We start from the raw sequence: 23,418 nt of genomic DNA on the forward strand, positions 1-23,418 counted from the left end.
TCTGGCATTTGTCCAACTTCCATAATTCTATTATATCCGCTGTGAGCTCGTACGTAGAGGGGATATTTACAAATTCTCGAGCGCCAGTAGTGGCAAGTCTGTAAACGTTTACCGGAAATTTGACATAAATGTCAAAGTGATTAATGTAAAATTAAAAACATTAATTATAAAAAATATTAGTTGGTCAAAGCTGTGGTATATATTTTTACCTTAAATATACTTACGTTTTAAATACTGAATTTAAGTTTTTTTAATGTTCCGTAATATGTAATTATAATTTAATCTAAAAATCTTAGCGCCATCTACACGATAATTGTGAAAGTATCCGAAGTAAGAAATTCATATTTTATCAATAGAACGTCAAAATGATTAGCAAAATCTTAAAAAAATCGATTACAATTTGATTAATTTTTTGCGTTGTAAATGTTAAGCGATAACAATTAAATAATAAATTTAAAAATTACCGGTGAAAGATAATTCCAGTAATCCGCTAGGAGCGCCACCAGCGAAGCTCAGAGCGTATAGGCCTGCTGGCCACCTTGTTCCTCTCTCCCAATGCTCTCCATACTTCCCCATGAATATCATCTGGTAGATTCCGTTATTGTTTTTAATTGTCTCCATTTCTCCTCTACACTGTCTTTCTCTTCAAATTTTCTTCCAGTTTTGCACACTGAAGATAATAATCTGAGTCAGAGGTCGCCCCCTGATACGTTCTGACATCTTTTTGAGACGAAGATGTGGTCAATTTGATTGGCTTATACCATTGGCGAATTGCACCCCCCTGTCCGGAAAGAAAGTACATAGCTATGCATGTACTATAATTCTATATTTTATATTGGAGATGCATAGGTACCCCCTGAAAATAATCCTGGCAGGGCTAAGTTAAAAAACTTACCGGCTATTTGAAATGTCCGTCAAAAATCAATAAATATTAGGAAGGTTAAATTAAAATACAGCTTTACTTATATAGTTTATTTCTAAAATAAATAAATAATATGCTAAAAACAACCGCGGGAAGGTAAAAATAAATAAAACATACCCCAGATGTACAATTTGTAACGCTTGATAAACACAATATAACAGAAGATGTAGTCCACCTCTCTAGAGGCAATATAATAGTCAATTTCTCTTGTTTTACTAAAACAGTAAATGACACAATCAAACTGATTTCTAATTATAACAAAATTGCAGACACATTTTTTTCGTTTGACAACAATTCAATAGCCAATTATCTTTCCAGAAACAACTTTGCCTTACTGCTCCCAAAAACTTCAGTTTTGTCCCCGGATTATAAAGTAACCGCCACACTACTAGACACATTGAGCTCCGCTACAGCTCCACTACATTGAGCTACTAATACACTCCTGGACCCTTCACTTGTTGCACTGTTTACATTTATGTCTAGTGGCGTCTAAAACTTCAGAAAATGTATAAAAACCATAAAAACCAATATAAACACAGAAAGTTGGCAGTTTATAGAACAGTTGTATTTGAAGTTTGTAGTTGTCATTGTGTTAAAATGTAAAAGTTATAAAGTACTGTAATATTGTTGGTGTTTGAATGAAGTTTTTTAAAGCAGATTAACAATACTATTAATGTATTTTTAGTATGGAGAAACAATTATTTTAAATAGTTTCATGACAGTCACATGACATGACAGGTTCCCGTGTGTCTACTAGCGTGGCGCTTACTGGATAATAAAGTTAAAATATTATAGAAATAACATTCTTTCAATTAAATAATTAGAATGTACAGAGGTAAAAAACCCAAATTAATATCTAGAGATATCCAATATAAAATAAATATTCGAAAAGGTTTCCGCGGTCAGTAAAATGGAACTTACATGTAAGTCCCATATTATTATAATAACCAATATCAAATTTACTCAGTTCCCGGGTTTAGCAGCTTTGATTTTGGCTACGTTGGGCTTTGACTCGCTCTTCGCAGTATTCTTCAGAACTCGATCTTGACCCTAAGTCTAAAACAAGAAGCCACTGAGATCGAGAAACATCCCGAGTGTTTCAATGAAACGAGAAGGTTACAATAGCAGAAACTCCTGAAGATTACAACCAAATATTCAGAGAAGCTATTGATATCGGAAAACACACCATGTGTCTCAACAACAGATAAGACGATAGTTTGTTAGCACAAAGAGTGAATTATCAAAGAGTCGGTTTAGCTTTGCACTAATGGTCACGCAATCATAATGAACCACCTTTAAAATCAGTAAATTGAAGTCCCTAAAGGTGAAAGTGTCCCTAAGATTTCAAGAGGCCTTCAAGATTGAAAAACATCCCGCTTCAATGGAATAAGCGAAGATAGTCTATTCGTTTCAACATGGAAGTCCTTCGTTCCTTGAAACTTCATTCCTTCGAATGAAATTAAAATTATCTGTTACGCAGATGATGCAATATTGATAGGCCAAAGTGAAGATGGCTTTCTACCGAAAAACGCAAGAGAATTCGGTGATTGCCGCATAATTCAGTCAAAGAGTCATTCATAACCGAATATATTATCAACTGGACATAGACATTAATGATACACAATTTGGGTTTTGCAAAGGTCTAGGAACGCCTTTTTTCACTTAATATACTGATACAAAGGTGCCTGGACGTCAATCAAGATATGAGTGTTTGATTGACCATAATAAAGCATCCGATAAAGTACGACACGAACAATTAATTATTGTCCTGAAATCAAAGAAGATGGACTGCAATGGCCTAATACCGAATTAATGTCCTGAAATCAAAGAATATGGACTGCAATGACCCAATACCGAATTTATACTATAAGCAGCGAGCAAAAGTATGTGATAACAGTCCTTATTTATTTTCATTGGTTTTGGATCAGGTAACAGCGAAACTACAGGTTAACATTCCCTGGTGATTAACGTATGTTGATGATGTAATGTTAATAGGAAATAGTGAAAGCTACTTAGAACAAAATCCGGAATAATAGAGACAAGCTCTTGAGGAAAGGGGTTTAAAACTTGGTAGGACAAAAACGGAATATTTCTAACGTTCAGTTAGAGATGAGAGCTACTACAAATAAAATGATGTTTGGATGGTGAAATGATTGTGAAAATAGTGTTAAGTATCTAAGATCGGTACTGTAGAGTAATGAGGAAATAGATGGAGATGCATGTAGTACAGAGGCGTGCGGTCCATGTATACTTCCATATAAGAAAATACATATATTATTAATTAGTATTTAATTATCAACAATGTTTCCCTAATCTAAGTAATCTATTATGTAACTAATAGGCATTGAAACATTATTAAAATTTGATCGCATAAGAACGGTCTCAAATAAGCACACAATTCAACGATTCAGTCCGGTCCTGACGGAAGCGCATCTCAAAATCGCTGCTTGTCATGCATTTGTCCCGTTCAAAAATTGGTTAGGGTTTAATAACCTCACTCGCTAGTCATGTTCCTTTCACGCAAATTTTGATACGCCTGGAAGCGCTCGTCCGACCGCTTCCGATTCGAAAACGAGATGCGGAGTCTGTTACTGCTGCTATAAGGGGTAGGTATTTAGGTACAAATGGCTCGATTTCAATTTTTTGCTTAATATTTTTACTAATATTTTATTTGACATTTTGAGATTTTTCCTTTTACTGATATTTTATAGTACCTACGACATTTTACAGACGAAGTCAAGTGACATTGCATTTTGTATAAGACAATTTGATGACTTGTGATGATTAAAAAAATGAGCTGTTTAAAAATATTTGGGATAAAGCTGAAAATATGGGCTTCGAACCTAAAAGAAAAATAATGATGATTGATATTGTCGGCGAAAGAGAGACCTATCGACGATTATACATCGAAATTTTTGATAATATTCTACAACAAATGAATTATCACTTTGAAAATTTTAAAGAAATAAAATATGTAGAATTATGTAATTTTAATATGTCTAATTATAATTCATTAAAATCTCCCACAGAGGTATGTACCTATTTAATTCAGTACGATTAAATTATGATTTTTTTGATAATCTAGCTTTGCATTCTCAGTTAAATGTCATTTATAAAACACCTGAAATTAGTGATAAAGAAATACTTAGGAATCGGTTGAATTTTTTGAATACTACTGGTTTAAATCAGTCTCTGTGTGAAGTGGGCAAGTTGTGTGAATTAAGTAGTAGGTACTAACTATCCCAGCTACAAGTGCATCAGTTGAACGAAGTTTTTCAGTATTAAAACGCATCAAAAGTTTTACAATAAATTTTACAAGTGAAGACAGACTTTCCAAGTTAGCCCTATTATCCATTGAAAAAGAGTGCATTTATTAAACAATTATCATAAAATCCAAAATTTTACGACGATGTTATCGACAAAAAATTTGCATTGGTTGATAAGAGAATAGGACTCAAGTATAAGTAAATAAGTGTCATATTGTTGAAAGTTGTGTGTTATGGAAGGTGATTCGAAATCGGAATATAAAAATAATTTTGAATAGAACTCTTCTTTTTAAGTTTAAAGAAACCAAGCCTGGAGCAGGGACTCAACCCTGAGCAAGCAGTACAGATCGATGATAAGTCACTAGATATACGATATACTAAGTCACTAGAGTCACTAACCTGCAATGATCGGGGTAGGATTTCGTTTGTGAGTCCTTGTATTCAGGACTCCCACATAATAAGCACTTTGCTGATCGCATATAGCGCATCAGAGTGCTATCGGAGGGGAAGTGGATAGTATGAAGCATTGGGGCGGGATGGAGTGACGCCCGCTTATAAGAGTAAATCCTCCTTGCCTCAATGAATTTGTATCACCCGAATCTCATTCTCAAGGCGTGTGCATGTCTCTCAGACTGGGTTAAACACTATACCTAATTTTTTGTAGTTCTTGTTTTTAGTCGATATAAGTTAACAGGTAATACATTAGGTATACACCTATTAAGTAGGTATATGTTTTGATCTCGACCCTCGTAAGAAAATATTTGTTAAACCCTTATTGAATCTCTTCCTCTTCCGAAAATGTCACCGCAAGCCACTGATGTAGTAGTATTACGGTTGGATGGATGAAGTGGAAGGAAGCGAGTGGTGTATCGAGTGACAGAAAAATTCCAATAGAGCTAAAGAGACAATTCTATAAAACATCAATAAGACCGGCTATATGTAGAGAACCGAATGTTAGGCAGTTAAAAAGAAAGAGGAACAACGAATGCGTGTGGCAGAAATGAGAATGCTTAGACGGATGAGTGAAGTGAAAAAAAGAATAAAGTTAAAAATGAGTATATTAGAGGAAGTCAAAGAGTCTAAGGGTGACACAAATTGATGCCAAAATGAGAAAGCATGGGTTAATATGGTGTAATGATACGCCGATACGTCGAACACACATCGACACTTAGAACCGTGCAAGTCAAGATATTTAAAGAGGCCACAAGCAGAGATCTGCCAGTCTTGAAGCGACAGCTCTGGGCTCCACAACCAGCCAAGCGAGGTGAGCTAGGCAGACCGACCTGAGTACCGAGGCACCGTGGTGAAGTGATCTCGCAAACTAAGTCAGGCCAACTCGAGCCGCAAGGTGTACCGTGGTGAGGTAATTTGCGGCTCATAAGTAAACGGTGGTGGGCGAGCTCCCGATAAATTTATATATTTGAATAGCGTGATTGTTTTGCAAACTTACACTGTGCTGAGGTGTAAGAACATTTCATATTATTGTTAATTTTGCTGTTCTTTTTCAGACGTCTATCCGGAGGAGGACTTCGTTGCGACGAATAGAATGATATATATTTTTATTTTTTTTTGTAAATAATTAGACCGAATATATTTATTTTGTTTAAACCTGTGTTTTACTGAGTCTGACGTCTTAGAAGACAACGGTTTGGCCATGTTCAATGTCGAGACGTTATTCACCTAATACTAAGAATTGCTGAATTGCGGGTTCTTCGAAGAAGTAGTAAAGGAAGACCAGAAAAGACATGGGGAGACGCTTAGGCAGGACATGTCGGTAAAGAGATTGGTGATTGATATGATCCAAGATGGAAACTTATGGAGAAATGCAATCAGGGAAGCCAACCCCGCATAGGGAGAATAGCAAAAAGAATGATGAATAGATATTGAAGCCCATAACCATAAGAGATTACTCAAAAGAAGGAATCAAGCTCAACGTTCACCTTTAGAACTGTGTACATCTGTTACTAGTTCTTACAACAATTTTATTCTTAGTTACATATCAAAAACCGACAGCGTTAAATAATTTTGTGCAGATAATTGCTTACATAGGATTATATATACGTTGGCGATCCTACAAGGCTCGTCCCACAAGCTTGGCAGACTTTCATATTCTTTGGGTTTACTAAAGTACATTTGCTACATTCCGCTCCTCCAACTTCAATGGGAGTCTCGTCTTTGAGGATCCTACTCTTCCCACACATCTCACAAATATCCTTCGCCGATTCATTCAAATAGGTACAAGTTCTACAAGTCCATCTAGAACTCTCCTTGGGAGAATCATTCGTGGTCGTCTTCGTCACCACTGGTTTTTTCTTAATCGTTTTGTCATCTTTTTCTTTTGGTTTCTTTTCAACAGTCTTAGCCTGAATGGCCTTTTCTACAGTCGCAGGTTTCTCTCTAGTAAGAGTTTTGGTAGCTTCGAGGGTCTTTTGAGCTTTCTTTGGGGCATCGTTCACTTTCAACGGCCTATCATGGACGCTTAAATGATTGAAAGCCTCGTCCAAATTGGTTTGTTTTACCTTTTTGTTCTCTTTGAGGTTTTTGTTCGATACAGGACTAAGTACGTCGCCCCTTTCTCCTAAATCTTTGTTATATCCTTGACTTTCAAGGTTTTTATAAACATAATCCCAATCTTCCAGCTGGGAATCTTTAACTTCAACACCACCATTGTTCATGGCGTCGTAGTCAATATCACTAGATTTTCTTGAATGCCTAGATCTATAGGAAGGATGGTCGACTGTATCGTACGCAGACGGCGAATTAGGTTCAACCTCTATTAACTTACCCGTAGGAACAGCGTAAATATTGTTTGGCTGCACAGGAATACTGTAATACTCGTTATTTATACAAGGTTTTAAAACAGCGGAATTATAAGGTAGAGTGTAAGCAGGGTAGGTTCGGGGACAACACCCGTTCACCATGTACTCAGGTTGTGGAGGTAGTCCAACGTGGTGGTGCGTGCTAGGAGGGGGGAAAGAATGATTCATAGGAATCATGGAAGGAACTACAGGAACTGGTATGGCTTGGCATCGCACGTATGGATTGGATCCTTGGGAAAGGCTTCTGTTGTGTTCTTGATATTGTCGCTGGTGGTGCCTGCATTTGAGTGCGTTTGAGCATTTCTCTGGACTACAGATGTGGTTTCTCCGGAATTCTACGACTTCCAACCACGAAATTTTAAACGTTTTTCCAACTTCTTCCCATATTGCCTTTAGAATCTAAAAATATTAAAAGCTCTATCAAACTTTGTAAATCTAAGAAATCATGTAGTTTTTATTATTAAACGCTCTTCTTTACTTCAATAGTTTGCATCAAATCTTTAGACGTTAATTTGACTGACTTTTCTTCAATGCAAATGAATGAAAATTTGCAGACATTGCATGCGCGGGAACAATACACGAATAATCAATAAAAATAATGTTTTATGTTTATTAATTGTTTAAAAAAAAACGATTTTAAATGAAAAATGCTTAAATTCTGTTGTTTTTTACAATGTAGATATGAACTATACATAATTTCACTTTTTACGTTAATTGTTTACGTTATGCTTCATAAATAAACAATAAAGTTTCAAATTTTGAAAGCTCATATATATTTTTATATTATATACAGAGTCGGTATTTTCTTATCGATGGTATGTGCCTTTAATAAGAGCAACAAAGAGACATGCATTTATTATACATTTAAAACGGGTTAGAAGATATTGGGCGCCCGAAGTGGGAAGGGTCACCAAAAAATTTCGCGTTGTAGGTATGGCTTTGTCAGACAGCGTTGCCGAATTTGGAAATTATCAAAAGAAAATATTAAAGTAGAAAAAATAATATAGTTAACTTTTTGTAAACAGATAAAATAAACAAATTATTTAAAAATAACAAAATATTGTTTTCACCCATTTTAAAAAAATGTGAAAGCGTTGAATTATAATTCAACGTTTATTTTTTTACTTATATTTTTCTTTTAAATAATTTGTTTAATAGATGTACTTATTTGTTCACAAAAAATAATATAGGTACAGTAATGAGTACGCTATTAAGAACCGGCAAAATAACGCAAAAGATGGAAAGCATAATACGTTGTGAAATAAAAAGAGATGAAACTAATAGAGATGTAAAATTATCGATAGGAACCTATAAATTTACATAACATTACATAGTTTCGCACCTTTAGACATATCTGAGGAGTATAACAAATCTAACCGTGACAGGAGAATTTTATAAAATTCTAAATGTTTTCTGTCACAGACGTCTAAAGGAGGGAAACTATGTACCTACCTGATGTAATGTAAACTTATAGGTTCCTATCGATAATTTTACACATCTACTAGTTTCATCTCTTTTTATTTCACAACGTATTAAGTTTTCCATCTTTTGCGTTATTTTGCCGGTTATTAGCGCGCTCATCACTGTATTATTTTTTTTTTCTACTTTGATGGATAATTACGCATGTCTGTCTCTCTGAGACTTTGTAGACACAACTTTTCCGTCATTAGATAAGACAGGACAAATGAGCTGTCGAATGAAAGCTCATTACCCAACGATCTTATTAAGGTGACAAATTTGACCTTGCACTTCCAGTTTTAGAGTTGAAACTTAAAGTACTATGTATTTTAAAGTCGCCCAATAAATATTATAAACGACTTATTATTGGACGCGCTTTAGCAAGACGAAAACCATTATGTTTTTGCGGCTTTGTGCACGTCTGTCCGTCCGTCTGTCTATCGAATATAACTCCTACGTTATTAAAACACTTAACTCCGTGTCCGTGTCGTGTGAAGTCCAATTTCTCAGCTTTAATACCATCCTTAATTCGACACCTCATACTTACTACGTGGCGTTACAACCCTTCGTGGGTTTTAGCCCACTCGACAGCATGCCTTCACTCTTCTAGACAATCTCTGTCCAGTTCTCCACGCCCGTAGCTTTCAGGTCTCCTGCTATATTATCTCGCTACCGGAGTTGAGTGTTTTAATAACGTAGGAGTTATATTCGATAGACAGACGGACGGACAGACTTGCACAAAGCCGGAAAAATATAATGGTTTTCGTCTTGCTGAAGCGCGTCCAATAATAAGTCGTTTATAATATTTATTGGGCGACTTTAAAATAGTACTTCAAGTTTCAACTCTAAAACTGGAAGTGCAAGGTCAAATTTGTCACCTTAATAAGATCGTTGGGTAATGAGCTTTCATTCGACAGCTCAGTTGTCCTGTCTTATCTAATGACGGAAAAGTTGTGTTTACAAAGTCTCTGAGAGAGACAGACATGCGTAATTATCCATCAAAGTAGAAAAAAAAATAATACAGTGATGAGCGCGCTAATAACCGGCAAAATAACGCAAAAGATGGAAAACTTAATACGTTGTGAAATAAAAATAGATGAAATTAGTAGATGTGTAAAATTATCGATAGGAACCTATAAGTTTACATTACATCAGGTAGGTACATAGTTTCCCCTCCTTTAGACGTCTGTGACAGAAAACATTTAGAATTTTATAAAATTCTCCTGTCACGGTTAGATTTGTTATACTCCTCAGATATGTCTAAAGGTGCGAAACTATGTAATGTTATGTAAATTTATAGGTTCCTATCGATAATTTTACATCTCTATTAGTTTCATCTCTTTTTATTTCACAACGTATTATGCTTTCCATCTTTTGCGTTATTTTGCCGGTTCTTAATAGCGCACTCATTACTGTACCTATATTATTTTTTGTGAACAAATAAGTACATCTACTAAACAAATTATTTAAAAGAAAAATATAAGTAAAAAAATAAACGTTGAATTATAATTCAACGTTTTCACATTTTTTTAAAATGGGTGAAAACAATATTTCGTTATTTTTAAATAATTTGTTTATTATATCTGTTTACAAAAAGTTAACTATATTATTTTTTCTACTTTAATATTTTCTTTTGATAATTTCCAAATTCGGCAACGCTGTCTGACAAAGCCATACCTACAACGCGAAATTTTTTGGTGACCCTTCCCACTTCGGCCGCCCAATATCTTCTAACCCGTTTTAAATGTATAATAAATGCATGTCTCTTTGTTGCTCTTATTAAAGGCACATACCATCGATAAGAAAATACCGACTCTGTATAAATCGGCGTTTGTTCGTGTCAAATTTCAATACGATACGAAACAAAACTTCAACCAAAACTCGAATTCAAAAAATTCGTGTTTTTATCGTAGTCTTAGAAAATCAACCGGTAGAGACGTTTTGTGCTACAATTAACATTAGAATTCGTTTTGTCGTATTAATTAATTATTAAACGCTTTTCTTTAGTTCAATCGTTTGGGTCAAATCTTTGGACGTTAATTTGACTGCCTTTTCTTCAATGCAAATGACTAAAAATTTGCAGACATATGCATTCGCGGGAACAATGCACGAATTGAATGCACGATTTTAACGGAAAATGTTTAAATTCTCTTGTTTTTTACAATGAACACCCTTGAAACTTTTACAGATTGTAGCTAATTATATAAACTATACATAATTTCACTTTTTGCATTAATTGTTTGCGTTATGCTTCATAAATAAACAATAAAGTTTCAAATTTTTTGCCGATTTCGACTACTTTTCATGTTTGTACATCATATGTTTTATACATATTTTAATAAACATGACGATATATTTTAATGTTTGAAAAGGGTAAGACTAAAAAGTAAAAAATAAAAAAATATGAAAAAAATATTTTTAAGAAACGCTTTTCTTTAGTTACGAGTGACTAATTAAACATATTATAAAAAAATTAACTGAAAAGCAAAAAATAAAAAAAAAATTGAAAAAATCTAACACATTCGTTAAAGAAAAGCGCGGTGCGAAAACCGTTTATTCGATGAAGACGCGCCACGCATTTCTTTGACGAATGTGTTACATTTTTTAAATTTTTTTTATTTTTGCTTTTTGATTAATTTTTTTATAATACGTGTAATTTTAGTCACTCGTAACTAAAGAAAAGCGTTTCTTAAAAATATTTTTTTCATATTTTTTTATTTTTTACTTTTTTAGAATTGTCTAACAATAAAACACTGAAAACTTTTGTGTTCAAAACTTCCACAACATTTATTATAATATATTCTAGTGCCTTTCTCAAGTAATTTATTTTACTATATGTCTGTATTTTAAAGTCTCTAACTGAATAGGTTGAGGAGTGGGGAGCTCTTTGTCTCAAGTTGATCATTCAGAAATGTATTTTTTAATTTATTAAATTCCATAGATTCTAATAAAGATAGCTTAAAGCATTTATATTTGAAACTGTTAATTAAAAGAATGATGCTACAAGGGCGGATCCAGGGAGGGGGCCATGGCCCCTACCGAGAATTTAAAAAAATATAAATTTCAATATTTGCAGTTCAAATGTTTTTAGTTTCAAACACATGTATATGTACAAAACAGGGGATAAGTACATATTATGTCTTCTGGACTAACATTTAACACAAGCAGTAACGGAAACTTCAAGAGTGACATAGGATGTTTTGTCAATCAAAATGTTAAAACGACCTTGACAGCCATCAAAATCGTATCAATTTCCATATTCTGTACACGCAAAGGATAAAAAAGAAATGAAGCGTTACTTGGATCACCAGCACTTGGAACAAAGGAGTTGGTTGGTACTTTCGCACAATAAAAAGGGTTTGTCCTGCAAGTACTGCGTTTTATTTTTCTAATGAAAAATATGGTCAAAATAAAGGGATAACAGACCAAAACCTTGTCACGAAACCTTTAGCATCTTTCGCCAAAATTATGGGCAAAGACGGAGCTATACACACCCATGAAAAAACATCATGTCACAAGGAGTGCGTTCAGGTTGGGCTGGATTTTCTACAAAGTTATCACAACCCGCAAAAGTCAGTCAGTAACCAGATAGACTCTCAGAGGTCTAAACAGATACAAGAAAATAGAGAAAGAGCGACAAATAGTAGAGTCTATAGTGTTCTTTAGGTCGACAAAATATTCCTCTAAGAGGCCATCGTGATGATGGCCTTCTGCTTCTGGACGAAGATGATGGAACTAGTAATGAGGGGAATTGTTCAGGTTTAAAGTCGCATAAAAAAGATAAGAATTAAACAACACCTATCCACAGTATCTTCCCGAGCAACATAAATTAGTAGCACCAGTCAAAATCAATTATTATTGATAACATGTTGTGATGAAGAAATAATTGAACAAATAATGAATCAGGTTCAAAGTGCAAATTATTACTCTGTCATATTTAAAGAAACGACCGACGCCGACGTATTCCACGTAGAATAGCTTTCTTTAAATTTGAGATACATACACAATAACAACATTCGTGAACACTTTGTAAAGTTGATTGACGCTTATGAGAATATAAAAATAATTAGTGAAAATCCATAAAGAGGGGAAGAACAAGGCCTGACAGGAGAAGCATTTGAAAAAACAAGTATTAAACTTGTTGAAAGAACTGCACTTGGATCCGAAGAAATGTGTAGGAATCGGTACTGACTTTATGAATACTTTATTAACGATAAATTTTGAATGTCTTTATGGCACTCAAAAATGCGTTAAAAGTGCCTTAAAACTCATGATTGTAACCCTAATTTTTAAAAATTGCCTTCAGACCCCCGGTATCTCTCCCCAAAAAAGTTCATGGCCCCTCCCGAAAATCGGTCCTGGATCCGCCCTTGTGATGCTATCCGTATATCAAAGATTCGGCCAGTGACTGATGTAAGTTTTTGGACAGTCACAACATATGTTTGTAAACACCACTCTGCGATTGCTTTTTCTTTTGGCTCTTATTGGTCTTAATTAATTTGCTTAATAAATAAGTTATAAGCAATCTAAAACTAAAAAAAATGAAAAATGGCGATTTTTCAGGCACAGAAACAAGTAAAAAATATCATTTTTGAAATTACGAAGTACCTAAATTCAAGTTCAAACCTTAGTTGTTTTTTAGCTGTAAAGACTATGCAGCCGATCGCTCGCCTTCCCATAAGGAACCTTCCTCGTTAACAATTAAAAAAATATGTTTTAAAATAAAACATTCCAAAACTTCTTAACGGAACCTGATAAAAGAAGGTTTGATCAAGAATTTAGGTACTTGATGATTACAAAAATAATATTTTTACTTGTGTTTCTGATCCTTAAAAATCGTAATTTTCGTTATTTTTTAATTTTAAATTGTTTATAACTCAAAATTGAAGGCACTCGTGGGAGTGCCGACAGAAGTGAAAACTTCTTATAGTATATAAATTACGAGCTCAATGCTTTTACCCCATCCTAAAAGAAGTGCTATACCTATATCATATAAGATATATGCGATGCGTATGCCCTATGCTATTTATGTATACATACACATAATTTACATATGTACAAAATTTATTTCAGCGAAGTGATGACGGTCGCAAATTCAATACTTTTTCCCCATCCAAGAAGTGCACAACGTCCCTAAAGAAATTTTCAATTCAAACATTTATTTCGTCGAAGCGATGACATTCGCTAATTTAATACTTTTCCACATCCAAAAAGTGCACAACGTCCCTCAAAAAGTTTTCACTTCAAATATTTATTTCGTCGAAGCGATGATGGTCGCTAATTTAATACTTTTTTACATCGAAAAAGTGCACAACGTCCCTAAATAAGTTTCACTTCAAATATTTATTTCGTCGAAGCGATTACGGCCCTAATTCAATACCTTTCTTTCATACAAAAAGTGCACAACGTCCCTATAAAAGTTTTCACTTAAAAAATTTATTTCATCGAAGCGATGACGGTCGCTAATTTAATAATTTTTCCTTATCCAAAAAGTGCACAACGTCCCTCAAGAAGTTTTCACTTCAAAAATGTATTTCGTCGAAGCGATGACGGTCGCTAATTTAATCATTTTTCCCCATCCAAAAAGTGCACAACGCCCCTAAAGAAATTTTCACTTCAAAAATGTATTTCGTCGAAGCGATAAAGGTCGCTAATTTATATTTTTCCCCATCCAAAAAGTGCACAACATCCCTCAAGAAGTTTCCACTTCAAAAATTGATTTCATCGAAGCGATGACGGTCGCTAATTTAATGCGTTTTTCCATCGAAAAAGTGCACAACGTCCCTAAAGAAGTTTCACTTCAAATATTTATTTCGTCGAAGCGATGACGGTCCATAATTCAATACTTTTCCCCCATCGAAAAAGTGCACAACGTCCCTCAAGAAGTTTTTACTTCACGAATTTATTTCATCGAAGCGATGAAGGTCGGGGTGACGGCCGATCAGGGGCGTCATTTGGGCGTTCAGGGGGGGCATTTGCCCCCCCTGGCCCTAAAAAATGACTGAAATTTACAAAAAATACATCAATATTCATCATAACATCATATATAATGTATTGTATATATAGTGCTTGCCCCCCCCCCAAACAAAATTTCAAATGACGCTCCTGCGGTCGATAATTTAATACTTTTTTCCATCCAAAAAGAGCACAACGTCCCTAAAGAAGTTTTTACTTCAAATGTTTATTTCGTCGAAGCGATGACGGTCGCTTATTTATTACTTTCTCCCCATCCAAATTTAATAATTTTTCCCCATCCAAAAAGTGCACAACGTCCCTAAAGAAGTTTTCACTTCAAAAATTTATTTCGCCGAAGCGATGACGGTCGCTAATTCAATACTTCTTTCCCATCTAAAAAGTGCACAACGTCCCTCAAGAAGTTTTTACTTCACGAATTTATTTCATCGAAGCGATGAAGGTCGGGATGACGGCCGATCAGGGGCGTCATTTGGGCGTCCAGGGGGGGCATTTGCCCCCCCTGGCCCTAAAAATTGACTGAAATTTACAAAAAATACATCAATATTCATCATAACATCATATATAATGTATTGTATATACAGTGCTTGCCCCCCCCCCAAACAAAATTTCAAATGACGCTCCTGCGGTCGATAATTTAATACTTTTTTCCATCCAAAAAGAGCACAACGTCCCTAAAGAAGTTTTTACTTCAAATGTTTATTTCGTCGAAGCGATGACGGTCGCTTATTTATTACTTTCTGCCCATCCAAATTTAATAATTTTTCCCCACCCAAAAAGTGCACAACGTCCCTAAAGAAGTTTTCACTTCAAAAATTTATTTCGCCGAAGCGATGACGGTCGCTAATTCAATACTTCTTTCCCACCCAAAAAGTGCACAACGTCCCTAAAGAAGTTTCCACTTCAAAAATTTATTTCTTCGAAGCGATGACGGTCGCAATGACGGTCGCCAATTTAATACTTTTTCCCATCCAAAAATGCACAACGTCCCTAAAGAAGTTTTCACTTCAATACATATACGTACAAAATTTATTTCGCCGAAGAGATGACGGTCGCGAAATAAATCCTTTTTCCCTATCGAAAAATAGGTTTTACATTTATTTTAAATTTAAATACTTCTATACAATTTATGTGTAGATACACATAATATAGATACATACAAAATTTATTTCGTCGAAGAGATGACCGTCGCTATGACGGTCGCGAAATAAATCTTTGTTTCCCCATCCTAAAATAGGTTTTACATTTATTTTAAATTTAAACACTTCTATACAATTTATATATACATACAAATAATATATAGCATAAGCGATGACGGTCGCAATGACATCGCAATGAAGGTCGCGAATTCAATGCTTTTTCCCCTATCCAAAAATCGCACAACGTCCCTAAAGAAGTTTTCACTTCAAAAATTATTTATTATGGTCGGAACAAACTTATATCGGATTTTTATAATTTTTAACGTACTAAATTACATATCAAATAATTTTTATCCATTAAACAGATCGGTGCAGTTCGACCTTATATCGGATCCTCTACAATTTCAAAAATAATGTATTTACAAAAAGTGAAAATAATAGGTTGGTCAATTTCATCGGTAATTAATCTGCTATTATAGTAATTCATATAAAAGGACATACCTGACATTCCACATAAGCGATTAAGCAATCCCTCGATACAGCCGTGATTCTATCGGGAGAAATGGGATCGTCGAGAATTAACAACCCATCCCCAAAATATCTGTAACCCATAGCTTCAAACATTTTCTCTGCTCCCACTAAGTTTGCTTCAACTTGATGCTTATAGAAACCACAATAAGTCTGGAAATGATATATCAAATGTAAAAGAGTGATTATTTAAAAAAAAATAATGCATTTCTCAATAAAACCTTCTTTAAGCCCAACAACATTTCTAAAACGGCCCCTACATGGTCAATAATTATTAGACGATATATTATACAATATATTGTACAATAATATTAGTAGATCGACCCACACTGAACGAATGAGTCAAAAAACAGAATGTTAAGAAATCCTGAGGCTATAGTTGGGTTGTATACAATAAAAATTTACCTGTTTAGCAAGAATATTATTACAGCGATATTGTTAAAGAATCAGGCTATAACATATTAAAAAAAGAATGTGTGTGTACTTTGTACGCACGTAAGAAGATATTCTTCTATTATATAGGTAATTTCAACGAAGTAAATATACTTAACAGGTTATTTGTATTTTATTTAACAGTTAAACTAACTTTCTTATCTACCACTTTCAAAAAAATTTTAATAAAACAACCAAAAATAAAAAAAAATATGAATCGCCCAGGACTCGAGCCCGCGTCGTTCCAATCTCGGAGCTAACGCCCAACCAACTACTCTAGCGAGGTCGTTGCAATTGACATGTAAGTTTCGGATATAATTACACAACACGGCGACGAATAGTGTAAAAATGTTATGCCTACGGTACATTCCATGTCAAATCACTCAGGCAAAAAATTTTGGATCTCCGATTTGTCTGAAAATTGGTATATAGCTTCTGCGGGACGTAAAAATAAGATATTTAAGGTCAAAAAATCTTCTTCTTTTTTTTTCTCAAAATGTTATTTTATGCGATTTTACAGTGAGTTGGTGTTTACTTAAACAAATTTGCATTTTCTGTCGTAAGGTATCAATGAAAAACATAATATTTTAATAGAAAGGACTCAAAAATGTCATTATATGGCATTATAACAAGTTATTTTGAATCAAAACAAGTTTTTGATCAAATTTTATAGTGTAAAAAACGTTAAAATACCGTTTTTTTACATTTTCCTCCATTACCAAAATACATTATCATAGATTTGGCTGAAAATTTGCTAACAGATAGCAAAAAGATAGGATTTTAACTGGTTAGAAGGATTTGAATTATATGACAATACCAAAAACGTTACATGCAGTAATATCAGACTCAAAAGTATATATTACTCCAGTCGGGATAGCATTTGACCTTGAATGCCCAGTTGCCCAAAATTTTATTTTTCTGATCTTTAGGGGAGTCAATAGTAGCCTAAATTTAAAATCACGAATGAATTCCTCCGTTACGTTAGCCGCCATCTTGATTTTAAAGGCGAACCTGTTTTGCTCAATATCTCCGCCATTTTTAACTTTTCGACAAAAATGGTAGGAACTGAAATTGTTCCAAATAAATCGTATTTACAATTATTACAATTTATTTTTAACAATTTTTGTCATGAGGTCGATATTTTCGAGTTAATTTTACTTACAGTAGACGCCTATATTTTTGACTATAATATTGCATGTAACTTTTTTGGTATTGTAATATAATTCAAATCCTTCCCACCGCTTAAAGTCCTATATTTTGTCTATCTGTGGGCAAATTTTCAGCCAAATCGATTATAATGTATTTTGGGAATGGAGTAAAATGTAAAAAACGGTATTTTAACGTTTTCTACACTATAAATTTTGATAAAAAGCTTGTTTTGAATCAAAGTAACTTGTTATAATGCCATATAATGACATTTTTGAGTCCCTTCTAATTAAATATTATATTTTCCATTGATACTTTACGATAGAAAATGCAAATTTGTATAAATAAACACCAAATCACTGTAAAATCGCATAAAATAACATTTTGAGAAAAAAAGAAGAAGAAGATTTTTGACCGTAAATATCTTATTTTTACGGCCCGCAGAACCTATATACCAATTTTCAAACAAATCGGAAGTCCAAAATTTTTTTTGCTCCAAAATTGAGTGATTTGAAATGGAATGACCCCTACATAATATTTTATTATTTTACTACAGAGAAACACAAATCCAAAAACACAAGAATTATAATAAATAATACATTTACTAAAAACACTAATATATTCTTTTAATGACTTATCTGCACGGATACAGATACATACATACCTATCTTGAAAGATTAGCAAGGAACTACATACTGTCTGTGTGCGCAGGCGCGCAGCTTTATGTACAATTTTACCCTCAATCGAATCGCCGCTAAAGAAGAATATCTTCAAAAATCACTTAAATCGGTTAACAGGTTAACAGGTAACAAAATGACCAAATTTTTAAGTGGGCCGATTTCTATGCACGTAAGTTTATATGCATCTATATTCCTTGAATTTACTCTACAACAGGTGACAAATTCAAATCATGTGTGAATTTTGGGACAATCACTATTACAGGAACAAAATTGCCTGTTCTTTTAACAAAAATATTTTTATATAAGAGTTTTTTGATAAAAAATCATTTTTGTGTCATTTACTTTACATAAGTAAACTTCACAGAATATAGAAAAAAACAAGACGATCCAAACTAATAGTTCATCAATTGTGTGTACCTTTAAGTGTCTGTATTCCTTCCTCCAAGGTTGTGCCAGTAAATTTCCTGCATAAAGTTGTATAGCACTGAATCCCATTGCTGCTTTGTAAGCACTGAAATCCTTCTTGTGAGCTACAGATAACTGTAATACTTCCGCAGTTTCATGGAAGCCGAATTTGTGGTAATGCCCGGAGACACATAGAAAATCGTAAATATAATCTGAAATATAAAAAAGAGTATAATTAATCGCAGATTAAAAAAGATAATAAATACAGTGACATAACTATAGGGTGGCAGGACTGAACAGCCTGAGCTCAGAAATGACCTAATATTTTTAAGAAAATTTGGTAAAAGATATACATTTTATAAAAGTACTTAAAATCAATATAAGTTAGACACAACACATCGGAAAAAATGGGCTACCCATAAAATTTAAGAAACTCTTTATTTTTTTCTTGTTTAAGTATATCAAATTAAATCTATTGTGTATTGGTTGTTACTCTTGTAGCTCGTTACTTGATATTACCATTAGTAACAAATGGAAAACAAGGAAAACTTTGATAAAATAATAAATATATTGAAAATTTCAATGTACCATTACAGTTACAATTAAAAGAATAATTTAATTATAGTCAAGAAAAGGCAAGTATCACTCATTTCCATGATGTGTGTTGCCGCCATGGCTCTGGATGACACTTATCATTTGATTTGGCATAGAACTGATCACATTTTGGATGGTCCTTTGGGGGAAAATGGCCCATTCCTTAAGACAGCCATTCGAATGGCTCTCATTGTTGGAGCAGGTATACAATATCTTACACACCTTTTGAGGAGGCTTCATATTATGCTCAATAGGATTAAGGTCTGGACTTTGAGAAGGCCAGTCCAATTTTGGAATACCATTATCTTCAAGATACTATGTTACAATCCTTACTGTGTGTGACCTCTCACTATCTTGTATTAGTAGAACTTCATTGGCTATAAACCCAGCATAATATGGCATCACATGATATTATAAGATCTCCATTATGTATCTGCATGCTGTTAATGCGCCCCTCTCTATTAAGACGAGATTTGTGTATGCCTCAAAAAATCCCTGCCCAAAACATTACTGAGACACCACCAAAAGTAACCAGGTGTGACAGAGTTCAGCAGCATAATTTTCTCCAGTCCTTCTTTAGGCCTTGTTTATACCATATTTACCATAAATTGATGTTCTACACTCATCCATAACCAATACTTTTTTCCAATCGTCACCAACCAATCGAATAGCAGTAAGTAATGGCCCCATTGCTGAATTGCAAGCTATTAAACCCTATTCTCTTAACCTTTGACAAATAGTAGATACATTGATTACTGCTCCTGCTCCTTGGGCTTGCTGAATATGGGGTTGAAGAGTTTTAGCAGTTTGCATCAGGTTTCACATTGCAACTATGGTGAGAATGCTATCTTCTCTGACTGTTGTCTTCCTTTTGGCTCCTGTACCGGGTCACTGTTGATGAGATCAGGTCTCAAGAAATCGTTGATAAGATCACAGTTAAACGACTATAGTATTTTTACTACAAAAACGTTATTACGTAGGTCAAAATTTTTGACGTAAGAGAACTGTCAAAACATTAGAATGTGACTTCTCATTATTGCTGTGTTTACAATAAACATAGCAATAATGAAAAGTCACATTCTAATGTTTTGACAGTTCTCTTACGTCAAAAATTTTGGCCTACGTAATAACGTTTTTGTAGTAAAAATACTATAATATTCATTTGCCTTGCCACATCTCTTTGGCTTGCTCTATTTTCCAGCAGTGTAACAATTTGAACAGACTTTTGATATTTTTCCATCGTTATTATGACATAAAGCCAGTACAACACCAAAATAACTCAAAAACTCCTTAGAACACTACAGTAGTTCACAAAGTTCTCAAAACCATCAATTCTGCGAAGCTTCTTTGATTCATAAATAATGAGTTCTGAGAATTCTGTTGTTTAATAGGTTTTGCAAATTTGTTTATTTTCTGTAAAGGATCCGTCTGTTATTTAATGGTATAAAATAAAGCAAACAAAACTAGGTCTTACAATCCAAAAAGTAGGTATAGGTTTGTGAATGAAATATACAGGGTGTCCCGAAAATATTGGTCATAAATTATACCACAGATTCTGGGGTCAAAAATAGGTTGATTGAACCTCACTTACCTATATACAATAGTGCACACATTTGGCATTTTTATGGCAGCAACATCTTAAAAAAAATTAAAGTGAAATTTGTGTACCCCATGAAAATTTTATGTGGGTTTTGTTCCCTTAAACCCCCAAAACCATTAAACACAATGTTTTTAAAACTTTTTGCCTCTTAATACTTTTTCGATAAGCCAGTGTTTATTGAGATATTTTGAATATTTGTCGAATCCACCACATATTTGTATATGGTTAAGTACGATTATAGAGACCTGTTAATAATCTGGAAATTTATTTATAATTTACATTTTTAGGTATATTTTGAAAAAGAAGCTACATCTCGATAAAAGGTGGCTTATGAAAAAAAGACTAAGATGCAAAAGTTTTAAAAACACTGTGTTTAACTAATGGTACCACAATAATAGTCTAATTGGAACGTACACAAACATTTGGGGGGTTTAAAGGAACAAAACCCCCATAAAATTTTTACGTAGATATATTGAAAAAGAAGCCACATCTAGATAAAAACTGGCTTATCGAAAAAATACTAGGAGGCAAAACAGTTTTAAAAACGTTGTGTTTAACTAATGGTACCACAATAATGAATTAATTGAAATGTACACAAAAGTTTGGAGCATTTAAGGGAACCAAATCCCCATAATTTTTTTTATGAGGTGGACAAATTTCACTATAATTTTGTTTTAAGATATTCTTGTCATAAGAATGATATACGTCTATTTTCAATAAAAAATCTGTAATAGTTTTCGATATATTGAAAAAAATCTATTTTCATTTTGTATCTTCAAAGGGCTGTAACTTTTTTTATGAGCACATTTGTACTAAGGTAAGTTAGGTTCAACAGAACTATTTTTGACCCCATAATGTGTGGTATAATTTATGACCAATCTTTTCGGGACACCCTGTATATATCATCATTTTCATTCTCTTTGTCTATGGATATATTCAGACAACCTCAGCCGCTGAACAGTTCAGCAATCAACTCGCTGGAAGTCAGCTGCTGTGAGATTTACTAAGTGTTCCCTATTGCTGCTGGATCTGGATACACTAAGCCGCTTTGTTGACAAAAAGACATAATTGATGATCCTCTTATACTGTAAGGCAGGGTGTCGAGACAATTGACAAAAAGAATGAAAATAATTATATCATCCACAAGCCTATACCTAAGTAAATTTTATTATACAGACTTTTTGGATTGTAAAAGGCCTAGTCATATTTGCTTTATTTTATACCTTGAAATAACAAAATTAATTCATCTGCTTACCTAAATAAATAGATTAAATCTAATGAATGCAGGTATGTACCTAAGTTTATGCAAATTAAAAATCAGTTGTACATTTTTAGCTTGTTCTAGTGATAATAAAACCAAGATATTTTATTAAATTACTTCATTTATGCCAAACTATGTATTTTATTAGTTTTATGACAAAATATGTATTTGTTTTATAAGAACAATTTTGTGGGAAGGTACAACTTACCTTCTAGTCTATTTCTTTGCAGAATCTTCTCAGGACTCTCGTCCATCTCCAAGTAGCTTAAATGGCATCGTTCTATTTCTTGCCATAACTCGTTATAACTGTTTTCTGGTAAACAGCAGCTCTCCATTATTACCATATTACTCACCCAAAAATTCACAGATACTTAGCTCTCTTTATCGGCAAACGGTATCTTGAAAATATTGTCACTCGAAACGAGGTTAAATAATAATAAATAAAGAAATTTTAGAATCATTAAATAGTTCAAATATAATAATTTACTTTACGATTCGCCTAGATCCTGAAATAGAATCTTACACTTTTCTTCCTGACAGCATGACAGTAACCTCTTTGTGAATCAAAACATTAAGATGTCATTTCGCTGTCAAAACAAATGTAAATGTTGGGAAATTAAAAAAGTGGGGGTATATTTGGGTTTTTATTAAAAAATTCGGTTTTAGATGTTCCAGAAGCAAGAAATTAAAGATATCAGATGATCAAAAACTGAACAAATATAACGACAATCCTTATCCTTCAAAATTTGATCCATTGCATTCACATCCTTTTCAAAATTTTAATTTTAAAATTTGAAACTAAGCCGAGCGCACACGAGAAGTCTGCTTTTAAAAACGAAAATTGTTCGGAAACTTTTCTGCTGGTATTTTTAAATTTGGTAAATTTTTATATATGGTACACTTCAGTAAATGGTAATGGATCGAAATTTTTATTAAAAATACTTTACACTTGACGCTTATATTTCCACTTCGGAAATTTAATTGTTTGTGCTGTGCTTCCCGTAACAAACAACCAGGACATTTAAATTTGGCAACACTGCACGTAGGTCCTATAAAAATATTGGTGTGTTTACTTAAAACATGTATTTTGTTGGTGTTATAGAAACTTTTCCAAGAAAAACGCATTCTCTTAGAAAATGTGCTGTTCAAAAATATTTCCGGGACTTCCAAAACATTTGACAAAGCAAGAAGATGG

At 33.6% G+C, this 23,418-nt stretch overlaps 1 protein-coding gene across 1 annotated transcript; it reads right to left on the minus strand.

Annotated features, from left to right (window-relative positions):
- Positions 1 to 957: 957 nt before the first annotated feature.
- On the minus strand, positions 958 to 22,783 carry LOC126886708 (protein tamozhennic). The gene is made up of 4 exons (XM_050653708.1): positions 22,432 to 22,783; positions 18,781 to 18,980; positions 16,079 to 16,258; positions 958 to 7,406 (listed from the first exon to the last, which is right to left on the minus strand). Exons 1-4 carry the CDS (start codon positions 22,565 to 22,567, stop codon positions 6,240 to 6,242), a joined length of 1,683 nt encoding a protein of 560 aa, XP_050509665.1. The 5' UTR covers positions 22,568 to 22,783; the 3' UTR covers positions 958 to 6,239.
- Positions 22,784 to 23,418: the final 635 nt, after the last annotated feature.

This window comes from Diabrotica virgifera, chromosome 6 (genome assembly GCF_917563875.1).
Source record: "Diabrotica virgifera virgifera chromosome 6, PGI_DIABVI_V3a".
NCBI classification, from domain to species: domain Eukaryota; kingdom Metazoa; phylum Arthropoda; class Insecta; order Coleoptera; family Chrysomelidae; genus Diabrotica; species Diabrotica virgifera.

Bases quoted from the DNA above. Each gene is read 5' to 3' on its own strand.
- LOC126886708 (XM_050653708.1), bottom strand. From the start codon at position 22,567: ATGGTAATAATGGAGAGCTGCTGTTTACCAGAAAACAGTTATAACGAG. The intron at 18,981-22,431 runs GTAAGTTGTACC...TTTATATTTCAG, and splicing joins GCAAAGAAATAGACTAGAAG to ATTATATTTACGATTTTCTA. The intron at 16,259-18,780 runs GTACACACAATT...TATCATTTCCAG, and splicing joins AGGAATACAGACACTTAAAG to ACTTATTGTGGTTTCTATAA.